The sequence below is a fragment of the Pan troglodytes genome, chromosome 1 (assembly GCF_028858775.2).
Source record: "Pan troglodytes isolate AG18354 chromosome 1, NHGRI_mPanTro3-v2.0_pri, whole genome shotgun sequence".
Lineage (NCBI taxonomy): Eukaryota > Metazoa > Chordata > Mammalia > Primates > Hominidae > Pan > Pan troglodytes.
In genome coordinates this window covers 94,771,058-94,785,649 of record NC_072398.2, presented here as the reverse complement: position 1 = coordinate 94,785,649, position 14,592 = coordinate 94,771,058, and the positions used below count along the sequence as shown (strand labels likewise).

Here is a 14,592-nt window from a genome sequence, read left to right as displayed (position 1 = left end):
CGTGCGGTGGATCAGTGCATGTGCTTGGTTCTGTCTGGCACTGCTGATGGGTGGTTCCTACAGAAAGATCCAGATGCACGGGGTCTGAGGACTGTTTCAGAAGCTCTGTCCCTCCATGCCTGGCCCTGTCCACTTGGGAGTTCCATTAGGCCATGCCTGTTCCAGCTGTCCCAGGATCTTTGATCTGGGTTAGGATCGGCCTGAAACCAAAGGTAGAAAAACACATTCTAATGAGCAGTTGCTGGTCTAGAAGCTTCTCAGCCTAAACTTTATTTCAGCATTTTTCTTTCCCTCCAGATTCAGCTATGAGGCCATCCTATCAGCTTTAGGCTCTGTGGGGGTCCTTGAGAGAGTTCCCCTCCAAGGGACGGACAGATGGTCCCCTTCAAGGTCCTTGTGGTTGCTCAAAAGCCAGGTGCTTGTTTCTTTCTTTTTTTCTCTCCTTCCTTTCCTTCCTTCCCCTCTATCCCTCCCTCCCTCCCTCCCTCCCTCCTCCCTTCCTTTTCTTTCTTTCTTTTCTTTTTTTTTTTTTCTTTCCAGACAGGGTCTCACTGTCATCCAGGCTGGAGTAGCAGCCCCCAATCACGGCTCACTGTACCCTGGATCTCCCGGACTCAAGCAATTTTCCCACCTCAGCTTCCCTAGTAGCTGGGACTATAGGTGTGCACCACCACACCCAGCTAATTTTTAAATTTTTTTATAGAAATGGGGGTCTCACTTTGTTACACAGTCTGGTCTAGAATTCCTGGACTGAAGCAATCCACCCACCCGGCTCTCCCAAAGTGTTGGGGTTACAGGCGTGAGCCACTGCCCCTGGTGTTAGTGTCTGTCTGTCAAGTCAGGAGGGCAGCCATGCACGTTCTGATGTCTACTGAGCACGTGTGGCCCAGACCGTGTGTCAGGTGTTTAGGTGCCATCCACAGAACCTTCCTAATAACCCTGGGCAGCATAGGCTTTCTTATCTCTGACAGATGAGGAAATGGAGACTCAGATTCTGAACCGAAGTCACAGACACAGTAGATGGTAGGTCTAAATGGGGACCCAGGTCTATCTGACTGCAAAGTCCAAACCGTTTCCTTGCCTCTGCTGCAGCCTACGAGGAGCAGCTGGGCAGAAAGGCTGTGCCTTTACGGTGGTGAGTCTTCCGATGCCCAAGCCTCACCCCAGACCGATGAAATCAGAATCTCTGGAGACCCGACCCAGACATTGGTGGGTTTTAGGGCTCCTGGCTGATTCCAGTGGGCAACCGGGCTACCAAGCACTGTTTTACCCTAAGGGTAAGAGGAACATCGCCTCCTCGAGGGCTCTCCAGGTGTGCCTTTCACAGCGTAATCCTGTTCACGAAACCAAAAATCAAAACTAGGCCACTGCCCACTGGTGGCTGATACGCCCTTTTCTCATCAACAGAACCGGGAGGAAGGGCTCTGGTGGGGCTGGCGGTCCCCTGTTCTCCCCGCTCAGGTGCGGCGCTGTGGCAGGAAGCCACCCCCTCGGTCGGCCGGTGCGCGGGGCTGTTGCGCCATCCGCTCCGGCTTTCGTAACCGCACCCTGGGACGGCCCAGAGACGCTCCAGCGCGAGTTCCTCAAATGTTTTCCTGCGTTGCCAGGACCGTCCGCCGCTCTGAGTCATGTGCGAGTGGGAAGTCGCACTGACACTGAGCCGGGCCAGAGGGAGAGGAGCCGAGCGCGGCGCGGGGCCGAGGGACTCGCAGTGTGTGTAGAGAGCCGGGCTCCTGCGGATGGGGGCTGCCCCCGGGGCCTGAGCCCGCCTGCCCGCCCACCGCCCCGCCCCTGCCGCCCCTGCCGCCCCTGCCGCCCGGTTCCCATTAGCCTGTCCGCCTCTGCGGGACCATGGAGCGGTAGCCGAGGAGGAAGCATGCTGGCCGTCGGCTGCGCGCTGCTGGCTGCCCTGCTGGCCGCGCCGGGAGCGGCGCTGGCCCCAAGGCGCTGCCCTGCGCAGGGTAAGGGCTTCGGGCGCACCTGGAGGGCTGGGGCAGCTGGCGGCTGGGGGAAACCGCCTTGGCCACCGCAGTCTGTGGGAGGCTGGAGGGAGGAAAGGAGGTGCGACGGATCCCCTTTTCTGTGGCTGCCTTGAGGCCCCGCGGGCACCTAGCTGTGTGGTCGCGGGTAGTGGCTCTTGCGCCCCCTGCTGCGCTTGCTCCCTTGGCCCGGAGCGCTCCCCGGAATGCCCGGTGAAGCTGTGCGGGAACCCTGCGGTCTTTGTACAGGACTGTGTCCTTGCAAACCTGACTCTCGAGCTTCCTTCCCAGTGCCCCCAGGAGCCTTTACACAACCGCGTCCCAGGTTACTCTAAGGGGAGATGGCCCGAGAGGGCGCGCCCCAGCGGGGTGATGTACCCGCCTGGGGAGTCCTTTGTACCAGCGCCCCTCTTCTCCCTCTGCATTGGGGGTCCACCTCGCCTGGTCCTCCCGCCACCCCCGCGGGTGCATGTGTGGATGACAGTGCCCTGACTATGAAGGGACTGACATCACGGGCGCTGAGTCACGGATCTTCCCGCTGCACGGAGTCACTTTGGCAGCCACCAACTCTGGGAAGCCAAGTGCCCCAGTCCTGGGAATTGAGTCGGGAGGCTGGCAAGGGAGTGAGACCTCCTGGGGCTGGCACCTGCTGGACTCCCCTCTAGAAAAGAGAAGGAGCCGTGAGGGAGAGGGCAGAGGCACTTACTGCTCCCGTTGACTGTAATCTGCCCCTGGCAAACCAGGCTTTTCTTGGGCTCTGGCCGCATGCCCAGCTGCGTGTCTAGTCTCTCTTCTGGAAGAGCTGGGCAACTGGCTCTCCAGAGGTTTATTTTAGGGTCCAAGTGCTTTGAGGACACAGCAGAAAACTAAGGGGCAGCTGACAGGCTTCTGGAGCAGCTGACGAGGCTGGGGAGGCTGAAGGCTAAGACTTTCAACCACTAGATCACACTGAGTTCCAGTCCTAGGTGAACACTGATCTCTCCCTTTGAGGAGGTGACTTTCTGCAACTAGAGGCTGAGCTGGAGTGTCTGAGACTCTCTTTGCTTTTTGGATGGTTGTGGTCCTTATGATTGGAAGAAAAAAAGAAGGGATTCCATTTTCAATACACATTTATAACTCCTGCCAGTAACAGACACTGTTGATTGGGGCACCCATTCAATGTTTTCTAATCCTCCACTGTATCTACATATAACTTTGTTTGAAAGAGGAGACTGAGGTTCAGGGAGGTTGGGATGGCGGGATGGCAGGTTATCAGGCCCCGGTGATGGAGGCCAACCCCTCCCGTGGCTCTGTGCTCCAGTGTGGTAGATGTCTAAGACTCTCAAATATAGAACTAGATCAGCAGGCAGAGCTGGGGGCATTGGGGCAAGCTGAGAGTCACTCTTGTCTGGCTGAGTGCTGGGACAGAAAAGGCTGAGGGAGGGAAGTGGAGGCCCAGGCTTGCCCATGGTGGTGTTAGAGGGATGCAAGACAGGTTCCAGGACTCGGATGGCCTCAGGAGCAAGCAGGGCTCCCTTGGCTGCCTCTGCTGCTGTCACGCCAGCCCAAGGCTCCTGCCCCAGGGAGGTTACTGTTACTGCTGTAGTTGCCACCACCTGTTGCTCCTGAGTGGATGCTAGGCCCTTCCAGGGCAGCCAGTTACAGTCAGTTTTCCATTTCCCAGGTGCTCAGGAAGGATAGGAGAGGTGGTCTCATGGCCTGAACAGCCCATGAAAGGCAGAACTGAGAGACTGGGGAGGAAGTGAAAGTCCTCCCAGCTCAGAAGGAAAATGCAGAGAAGTAGAAATACCCAGCCCCTCTCCCACACCCACACAGACTCAGCCCACAAACTGGAGAGTAAAAATAAAGAAATCGTACAGGAAGCATGGAGCAAATGACTGTGAGATGTTTCGCTTTAGAGAAGTGAGGAGCAGAGGGGGAGCAGAGGCTGGAGTTGGCTGAGAGGGGAAATCCGCAGGTACAGCCTGCGGGGCTCTTAGAGCCCAGAGGTTTGTTTTCCTCGGGATCAGCTGCCGCCCACACACCCTGGAGCTGCCAGGACTTCTCAGGTGTACTTGTTGTCTAAGGGCCTGGACTAGCTGGGACTTAGGCTTCTGCCGGTTCCGACACTCTGGTGCTGGAAGGCTGGACTTGGGTGACTCAAGTTCCCTCTTCCTACTGCAATGCAAGAAAATACACAAAAGAAGTATGTATACCTTTAAGTATCTCAAAGACCTATCTCAGCTTCTGAATTTCCTTCTAGGGCAACCTCTTCCTGCCCCCAATACCCACACACATGCCTAGCCTCACCCTAAATCAGTATTTCTCAAAAGCTTAGTTCTGAGCCTAGCATCAGATCTGGTGTGTGTGTTGGGTGGGAGGGCTTTGGTAAACATGATGATTTTTGAACCCTAACCCAGATTTATTAAATAAGAACACCTGGGAGTGAGGCCTGGGGCATGTCCTTTTAAACAAACTGCCCCTTGTGATTCTTAGGCACTGTCAGGTTTGAGGACGGCTGCCTAAATGGTGTCATTGAGGAACTGAATGAAGGCCCTCCCCCTTCGGGCTCCCTGTTGCCAGAAATCTCTCCTTGCTTTGGCTCGCTGCTTGTTTATTCATTGCAGCAAACATTTCTTGAGTCCATGTAAAGCCTGTGAGGCCTGTGTAGGATCAGCTATGCAGACTCCACCCTAAAAGGAGCCTGAAAATGGTCATGGGTAAATCCTGAGAAGGACTGAGAAACCCCAGACTCTGACCGGGCCACTGGGTACCAACTACCCGTGAACAGATTGTCTGGCTTGGGGTAGGGGGTGGTTAGAGAGAGGAAGTTCCTCTGACTGAGGACCAAGATCCCAAGGCAGCAGGCACACTGATCCTGACCCTGACCCTCATCTCCAGCCCTCAGTAGCCGGGGTAAACAAATACTCCCCTCACTGGGTATTTGTAGATTACACAAAGTAACCTAGGTGCTGACTGCTGAAAATATACACTCCCTTCCCCCCTCTCCTGAATCCTGGTCCCACCAGGCCTGGAAGCCACAGACCCAGCAAGCAAAAGAGTTTCCAGTCAATGAATCTAGTCTGGATTGAAGCTGTGCTCTGTAATACGGTAGCCACTAGCCACGTGTACCTATTTAAATTTAAATTATGCCAGCCTGACTCACGCCTGTAATCCCAGTACTTTGGGAGGCTGAGGCAGGAGGATCTCTTGAGCTCAGGAGTTGGAGACCAGCCTGGGCAACAGGGTGAGATGCCGTCTCTACAAAAAGATTTAAAAAATTAGCTGGGCACAGTGACATGAGCCTGTAGTCCCTGCTACTCAGAAGGCTGAGGTGGGAGAATCACTTGAGTCCAGTCTGCATGGAGCCATGTTTGCACTACTGAATTCCAGTCTGGGCGACAGGAGACCCTGTCTCCAAAAAATTAATTTAAATGAAATCAAATAAAAACTTAGTTTCTTAGTTGCACTAGTCACATTTTAAGTGCTCAACACTCACATTGCTAGTGGCTACTGTACTGAACAGTGCAGATACAGATCTCTTCCATCATCGTGGAAAGTCCTACCGGACAGTGCTGGGCTAGAGTGCTAACCAGTTTCTTCCAGAGGTTTTCTGTTCTCTTTTCCTTTATCCCCCTCTGCCTTCTGCTCTCCTCCACCTGAACACAGCTCATTTTGCATAGGTGATGGCTAAGGTCTTCAAGCCAGACACATCTCTGCCCTGCACTGCCAAGTAAAAATGATAACACTTTGGGCAAGTGATTTAACTTCTTTGACAGCCAGTGTTCTAGAAAATAGAAATAATTGTATTACCTCGAAGGGTGGTTATGAAGATGAGATGAGCTAAGTAAGGTATTAAATAGAGTGTTTACAGAAGTCCCTAACACACAGCAAGTGCTTAAATAAGTGTAGGTGATCATTCATTCACTCCAAAAATATATTTTTGGAGTGAACAGCTCCTACTCTGTTCCAGGCACTATTATAAGAGCTGGAGATACACCGTGAATAAAAGAGACAAAAACCCCAGGCTTAGTTGAGTTTCATTCTAGTGTGGGAGACTATTAACAGGATGCAAATTAAGTATGTGGTATGCTAGCGACTAGTGCTAAGGAGAAAAACTAAAGCCGAGAGGGAGACAGACCCCATGTGTGTTTGTGGCAGGGTGGGGTGGCATGGTGCCTTGGATGGGAGGCCAGGGAATGCCTTGCTGAGAACATAATATTTGAGTGAAGACCTGAAGGAAATATACAAATCTCTAGAGATCCCTATATGTCCATCTTGGGCAGGAAAATTGCTACCTCTTTAACAATGTGTACTACCTGAGGGTGTGTTATGTTCTGGAGCAGAGGGCTCTGTGGGGACACATGGATGCTCCCCGCCCTGGAGAAGTATCTCTGGGGTAACAAGTCCTCAGCCCTTTAGCACCTTGAAGTCTAGCAGAGGGAAGTGCTAAATGCCAGGTCATAACTGCAAGTCTGCAGGTGGGATCCTTGAGGGCTGGAGTGGCAAGGGGAAGGTGGCAAAGAAAAGGCCTTTTGTTTTTTTTTTTTTTTTAAATACAGGATCTTACTCCCGTAGCCCAGGTTGGAGTGCAGTGGCACAATCACTGCTCACTGCAGCCTCGACTTCTTGGTCTCAGGTGATCCTCCCACCTCAGCTTCCGGAATAGCTGGGACTACAGGCGTGCACCACCACATCTAGCTAATTTTTTGTATTTCTTGTAGAGACAGGATTTCGCCATGTTGCAGGCTGCTCTGGAACACCTAGGCTCAAGCAGTTCACCCGCCTTGGCCTCCCAAAGTGCTGGGATTACAGGCGTGAGCCTTTGTGTCCAGCTGGGAGGTTTTTTTGTGTAGTTAATCTGTGTTCTTTACCCTCTCCTCTTGCCTGGGATCTGAAGAGATCAAAAGTCCCTGGCAAAGGCAGAGGCTTTTCTGCCACTGGGTTCAGGCTTGACATTAGCTGGACCTCAGCAGCCTCCCCCACTCCTGCTCATCCCTTGCCAGCTCTGTCGGGTGCTTTCTACTCTGAGGAGTATGTCCCTGAGGCCCTGCATGCAGCCTATTCTCCCCAGCACCTGTTCTCTGAATCAGTTCCCACTCCACTTCCCAACCGCTTTCCCGAAAAGCATCCTTTGGTCTTCCCTCTCTATATGATGGTTACAATAACTGTTACCACTTATGGTGTGTCAACTGTGTGCAAGTAGCTTTGCTAGGCCCTTGGCATCTGTGATCTCATGTAATCTTCAAAACAGCCTCAGGTGAGAGAAGTGCTGGCCCCATTGCATAGATGGTGGGCTGCAGGACAAGATGAGAGGCCAGTTTTGCACATATGGAAACAAATGTCTTTTGTTTTCATTTTTGTTTTGAGACAGAGTCTCTGTCTCCCAGGCTGGAGTGCAGTGGTGCAATCTTGGCTCACTGCAACCTCTGCCTCCCGGGTTCAAGCGATTCTCCTGCCTCTGCCTCCAGAGTAGCTGGCATTACAGGTGCACACCACCACACCTGGCTAATTTTTGTATTTTTAGTAGAGATGGGGTTTCACCAGGTTGCCAGTCTGGTCTCGAACTCCTGACCTCAAGTGATCTGCCTGCCTCGGCCTCCCAAAGTGCTATAGGATTGCAGGCATGAGCCACTGTGCCTGGCCGCAACGAGACAATCAAGAGAGGATGCTGATAAGGAGTTGGATATGGGAGTCAGGAATTTGGGAATGAGGACTGAGCTTGAGATGTAAATGTGGGAGTCGTGTGCTGGCAGATATTATTTCAAGCCCTGAGAGTGGCTGAGGTCCCCCACATCTATTCATATGCCTTTTGGTCAGTGGAATGTTTTGCAATCCACATCACTATAAATGAATTTCCTCTGTCTCTGAGAGAGGCAGCTGAGGTAGCAGAGAGAAAACAGCTTTGGGGGCAGGCAGTCCAGGCCTGTCTCCCCATTAACTGCTTCACCAGCTAGGGGACCTTTGGGCAGGTCACTACAAGCTTTAAAGTATAAAATACTTTTTGAGGCCGGGTGTGGTGTATCATGTCTGTCATCCCAGTGCTTTAGGAGGCCAAGGCAGGAGGATCACTTGAGCCCAGGAGTTCGAGGCTGCAGTGAACCGTGACAGCAACACTGCACTCCAACCTGGGTGACAAAGCAAGACCCTGTCTCAACAACAACAACAACAACAACAACAACAAAAGTATAAAATACTGTAACAGACAAAAATGCATGCTTGATAAATGTTATTGATCCTAAGAGCCTTTTTTTTTTTTTTTGAGATGGAGTCTTGCTCTGTCGCCCAGGCTGGAGTGCAGTGGCGTGATCTCAGCTCACTGCAACATCCGCCTCCCAGGTTCACGCAGTTCTCCTGCCTCAGCCTCCCGAGTAGCTGGGACTACAGGCATCCGCCACGACGCCTGGCTAATTTTTTGTATTTTTAGTAGAGACGGGGTTTCACCGTGTTAGCCAGGAGAGTCTCGATTTCCTGACCTTGTGATTTGCCCACCTCGTCCTCCCAAAGTGCTGGGATTACAGGTGTGAGCCACCGTGCCCGGTGAGTTTGTTTTTGTTTTGAGACAGAGTCTCACTGTGTTGCCCAGGCTGGAGTGCAGTGGCACAATCTCAGCTCACTGCAACCTCTGCCTCCCAGGTTCAAGCAATTCTCCTGCCTCAGCCTCCTGGCCTCAGCTGGGATTACTGGTGCCTGCCACCACACCCGGCTAATTTTTTTGTATTTTTAGTAGAGACGGGGTTTCACCATGTTGGCCAAGCTGGTCTCGAACTCCTGACCTCAGGTGATCCACCCACCTTGGCCTCCCAAAGTGCTGGGATTACAGACGCGAGCTACCGCACCCGGCCTTTAAAAGCCTATTTTGATGGGAGGAGGGGGATGCTAAAATGTGAGGACTTTCTCCCAGAAAAGGAGAGAGGCACTAATGCAGTGGGGATAATAATTACAATCGCTTACATTTTTTTTGAAAGATTAGGTATGTTCTGAAAATAGTGCTGAGGTTTTTGCATTAATTATCTAATGTAATGCTGACAACATTTGAAGTACCCATGGTTATTATTTCTATTTTATGGATGAGAAAAGTGAGGCCTAGAGAGGTTGAGAAACAAGCCCAAAGTCACACAGCTAGTGAGTGACTGAGATAGGGTTGGAACTTGGATATATCTGAATCCTGGGCTTGACCTGTAGACCTCTGCTCCTGTGGACTAGGAAAGAGTTTACTTATTTTTATTACACAAAGAACTTCCTCTTTTTTTTTTTTTTTTTTTTTGTATTTCATTATATGGATGTACTGAGTTTATTTACCTGGTTCCCCCCCTTTTTTTTTTTGAGACAGAGTCTTGCTCTGTCGCCCAGGCTTGAGTGCAGTGGCACGATGTTGGCTCACTGCAACCTCTGCCTCCCAGGTTCAAGCAATTCTCCTTCCTCAGCCTCCCTAGTAGCTGGGATTACAGGCATGCACCACCAAGCCAGGCTAATTTTTGTATTTTTAGTAGAGATGGGGTTTCACCATGTTGGCCAGGCTGGTCTCAAACTCCTGACCTCGTGATCCACCCACCTTGGCCTCCCAAAGTGCTGGGATTACAGGCGTGGGCCACTGTGTCCGGCCACCCGGTTACCTTTTGATGGATGTTTAGTTGTTCCCTTCTTGCTCTTACAGCCCCTGCTGTGGGGAATAACTTTGCATATGCCTCTTGTTGTGTGAGTGCAAGTACACCTGCAGGATATATTCCCCGAAGGGGAATTGATGGGCAAAGGCCATGAGATTTGTCATTGTGAGACAGAATAGAAGTTGCACCAATTTATACTTCCAGCAGCATTGTGAGAATGCTTGTGTCCCTATGCCCTTGCCAAAAGTGTACTATTAACCTGGTATCTACATAGACAATGGCTTCTGTGTGGAATTAATTTGCATTTATCTTATCTGAATAAGATTGTATGGGTTTTTTAATGTATAACTGACATTTGCATAATCTACTATGACCTGCCTATTCATATTCAATGCTAATTTTATTTTGATTGGGTCATTAATCTTATTGTTTACAGGAGCTCTTGACATATTAACATGTCATACATGAGTTGTATATTTTTCCAATTTGTCTTTGACTTTTTTTTTTTTTTTTTTTTGGTGGTAGGAGTGGTTTTTGCCAAGAAATTTCTTTCTTTCCCTCTCTCTCTCTCTCTCTCTTTCTCAGCGTCTCACGGTGTCACCCAGGCTGGAGTGCAGTGACATGCTGATGGCTCACTGCAGCCTCAATTTCCTGGGACTCAAGCGATCCTCCTGTCTCAGACTTCTGAGTAGCTGGCACTACAGGTGCACACCACCACACTTGACTAGCCTTTGTATTTTTTGTAGAGACGGGATTTTGCCATGTTGCTCAGACTGGTCTCAAACTCTGGGTTCAAGCGATCCTCCCTCTTTGACCTCCCAAAGTGCTGGGATTACAGGTGTGAGCCACTGCGCCTGGCTGCAAATTTTTTTTTCCAACTAGTTGAATTTACCAGTCTCTTTTATAGCTTCTAGGTTTTGTGTCATACTTAATAACATCCTTCCCATTCCAATATTTTATTTTTATTTATTTTTTGAGAGAATGTCAATCCACCTTTATTGGAGGAAACCTTGCACTGTAACTGTTTTAAATAATGTGTGCCCTGCCCCACCCTGTGCCTGGTGGGCTCAGAAGATCATCTCCAGCTGCCGGGCATACTCGGTGACCTGTTTGGCCAGTTCTGTGGAGGGAATGGTAGTGTCTTCTGGCTCCTGCTGCTGGCCGGCAAAACTATATTAGTTGTTGGGGCCCGGGACCCACCCTCACTTCTTGGTGTAGTCGGTCATCTTTTTGGGTGTGTTGAAGAAGAGGATCTGGTGGCCTTGGTAAAAGGGATTTTCTCATAGGCTTTCTTGATGCACCCGGCCATCTCATCCCTGATAGTGTCAAGCAGGATGTCGATGAAGACGGTGTAGCTCTTGGCGAGGATGTTACCCTTGGCCAGGAACACTTTGTTGTAGCTGCCCTCCATTAGGTATTGCTCCAGGGACACAAGGTTTTTGGTGTAGACATTGGTCTGGATGTCCTTGGCAGGCAGCCACTCCAGCTCCATGTGGAACTCAGCCACCCACTTCTGGGACAGCAGGAAGAGGAGATTGAGGCCCAAGAGCTGGTGCATGTAGGCTGACTGGGGAAGCTGTTCCTTGTAATCAAAGTAGCAGCATTTGAGCTGGGTCATGTGGCGCTGGAAGGAGGGGATGTCCTTGCATAGGATGCTCCACTGGCCCCGATCTTCAGTATGTCACGGGCCAGAATGAGCTGCTGTTTGGTCAGCTTGGTCCCTGTGGTTGGCAAGAAGTTGAGCTCCAGAAGAACTAGCTTGAGGCAGCCCAGCTCTTCCCTGCACTTGCTAAGATTGGGGCTTTTACGGTTCCACTCGCCCTTGAGTTGCTTGTACTTGCCGTCCTCAGCCTGCAGGACAGGGCCCTAGGTCGCCAGGGGCCCGGAGCTCAAGGCGCCGGCTGCACTGTTCACCTCCACCCCCATTCCAATATTTTAAAAGATTCTCCTTTTCTGGTATTGTTAAAAGTTTTAAAAGTTTAAATATTTGATCCATTTTGAATTTATTAATATTATGGATGAGGTATGAAGTCTGACTCCAGCTTTTTCTTTCCAGTTGTCACCTGACATCCCTTTACAGTTTATTGAATCCATCTTTCCCCCACCAATTTTCAAAGTTACATTTTAAATCTACCAAATTCCTGTATACTTGGGTTTATACGCCTCTTGGCATAGCGAGTAGTTAAAAGCACAAATTCTGAGGCCCAATTGTCTGGACTTGAATGCAGGTCACCCCTAATTAGCTATATAACCTCAGTCTCTTCTTCTGTCAAATAGACTATTGAGAAGATCAAGTTAGTTAATCTATGTAGCACACTTAGAAACTGCCTGTATGTGTAGCAAGCACTTAGACTAAGTTATTTTTTTAATGTGGTAAAAACACATAATATAAAATGTATCAGCCGGGTGCAGTGGCTCACACCTGTAATCCCAGCACTTTGGAAGGCTGAGGCAGGTGGATCATTTGAGGTCAGGAGTTTGAAACCAGCATGACCAACATGGTGAAACCCCATCTCTACTAAAAATACAAAAAGTAGCCAGCTGTGGTGAAGGGCACCTGTAATCCCAGCTACTCCAGAGGCTGAGGCAAGAGGGGAGGCAGAGGTTGCAGTGAGCCACGATTGTGCCACTGCACTCCAGCCTGGGTGATAAGAGTAAGACTCCATCTCAAAAAAAAAAAAAAAAAAAAAAAAGAAAACATTTTAAAGTATACAGATCAGTAGTGCAGACTAAACTATTTTTTATTTTTATTAGTTCTAAACTTTCTAGTCTCTTCCATAATTTGGTCTCCCTATCCATGTGCCAGTATCGCACTGTTTTAATTATGTAGTTTTATTTTTTCCTTCCTATTTTTTTAGAGGAAGGGTCTCACTCTGTTGCCAAGGCTGGAGTGCAGTGTCTCGATCATAGCTCACTGCAACCTTGAACTCCTGGACTCACGCAATCCTCTTGCCTTGGCTTTCTGAGTAGCCAGGACCACAGGTGCATGACACCATGACTGGCTAATTAAATTTTTTTTTTTTTTTTTTTTTTGTAGAGATGGAGTTTTGCTATGTTGCCTAGGCTGGTCTTGAGCTCCTGGTCTCAAGAGATCCTCCCGCCTCAGCCTCCCAAAGTGTTGGCATTACAGGCATGAGCCACTGCACCTGGCCAAGTAAACTTTAGAGATTAATTAGGGAACACTGATATATTTTTAATGCCGAGTCTTCCTATCTCTTGGTAGGCCTGATGGGGCTTATGATGAGGGAGGAGGAGCTGGGGCAGGAGAGCCCAACATTCAGGTCTCACTGAGGGGAGATGTGCCCAGGACACTTCCACTGGAACTGCTTCCTTGATGGTGATGTGGAGTGAGCTGGACCAGTGTGTGCATGCATGTATGTACCCAAGCTCATGGCACATGGGGGAGCAGAGGGGGTGGGGATGGCTCAGCAGTGATTGGAATGCAAGAGTGGGGACTTTGGGGCCTGTATGAAAAAGTGTTATGGCAGAGTGACACACCTACAAAAGAGTGTGGTCAGCATAGGTCTCACACTGGGTGAGTCTTTACAAACTGAACACGTGCATGGAACCGCCACTCAGAATAAGAACTGAACAGAAGCATCCTCAGGGGAGCCCTGAAATCCCCCTGTGCACACCCCTCAAACCTCCCCTTATCCCTCCCAGCTGCTCCATCCACACCTCCACGTGACTTCTTAAATCTTCAGCTTTGCTGCCTCATAGCTAAGGGGGTCAGGGAAGGGAAGCTGGGGGGTCTGTAGATATGGAATGGGGGTGCGTACATCAGGTCCCTCCCTCTCCCTGCCCTCCTGCCACCTTCCAGAAGCACATAAAAAAAATCTGACTGAGGGCCAGCCTCCTTGTTATACTCTGAGACTGTGCTCAGAGATAAAAGACAAGACCCCTAGGCCATGCTTCTGGGAAGGCAGAGGGCTGCGTGTTAAGCCTGGACCGAGAGTCCCAGAGCCCAGCTCCAGTCTTGACACCATGCACTGCTGTGTGACTTCTGGGCCCTGGTTCTCCTCATCCACCAAAATGAGCAGGTTGGCCTGAGTCGTCCTTAAGAGTCCTGTATAGCCTTAAAACAGCGCTCCTTATCTCAGCACCCTACACACTGGCTGTAGCTTCTCCTCACTGTCCCTTTCAGGACCAAAATACTGGGTGTATCCATCTGCAGGTACCAATGGCTTTCTTCTAAGGCCCTGCTGCGTCCTGCTTTTAATCTCTTTATTTCTCTATCTGCTCCTGGGGTTAGGTTTGGGCCAGGGAGTGGATTGTTTGCCCTCCTTAGATATCCTTTCCTTTTTTGAGACAGGGTCGCCCAGGGTGGAGTGCAGTGGTGCGATCTCGGCTCACTGCAAACTCCATCTCCGGGGTTCAAGTGATTCTCCTACCTCAGCCTCCCGAGTAGCTGGGATTACAGGCATGCACCACTATGCCCAGCTAATTTTTTTTTTTTTTGAGATGGAGTTTCACTCTTGTTGCCCCGGCTGGAGTGCAGTGGCATGATCTCAGCTCACTGCAACCTTCTGGTTTCAAGCGATTCTCCTGCCTCAGCCTCCCAAGTAGCTGGGATTACAGGCACCCGCCACCATACCCGGCTAATTTTTGTATTTTTAGTAGAGACAGGATTTCACCATGTTGGCCAAGCTGATCTCAAACTCCTGACCTTGTGATCCAACCTTCTCTGTCTCCCAAAGTGCTGGGATTACAGGCGTGAGCCACTTCACCCGGCCTAATTTTTGTATTTTTTGGTATGGATGGGGTTTCACCGTGTTGGCTAGGCTGGTCTTGAACTCCTGATCTCAGGTGATCCGCCAGCCTCAGCCTCCCAAAGTGCTGAGATTACAGGCGTGAGCTGCCGCACATGGCCTTAGATATCTTTTCCTCTAATTAGTTTATAATCTCTGAGAGTTGACCCAGGTTGTACCTTCTTGGACTGGAGCCAGGTGGTTATCTCTGATGCTGCCAGGGGAGGATTAGATGTTTTATCTCCTGAGTTGGTCACACGCGCACGTGGGTCTCTGAGT

General features: G+C 50.3%; 1 protein-coding gene and 1 pseudogene across 9 annotated transcripts in view; one reads left to right on the top strand and one right to left on the bottom strand.

The window, feature by feature from the left end:
• The first annotated feature begins 1,389 nt into the window (after positions 1–1,389).
• Positions 1,390–14,592, top strand: part of IL6R (interleukin 6 receptor) — a 64,351-nt gene continuing 51,148 nt past the window's right edge. For 8 of the 9 annotated variants that reach the window (XM_024348647.3, XM_016927953.4, XM_024348646.3 and 5 more), the window contains exon 1: positions 1,390–1,961. In XM_024348647.3, coding sequence (XP_024204415.2) covers positions 1,877–1,961 — 85 coding nt within the window. In that variant the 5' untranslated portion in view covers positions 1,390–1,876. Of the gene's footprint in view, positions 1,962–12,788; positions 12,940–14,592 lie in introns of all 9 variants that reach the window. The other variant, XM_063813082.1, reaches the window with a different exon arrangement.
• On the bottom strand, positions 10,633–11,514 carry LOC104003051 (26S proteasome non-ATPase regulatory subunit 8-like; annotated as a pseudogene).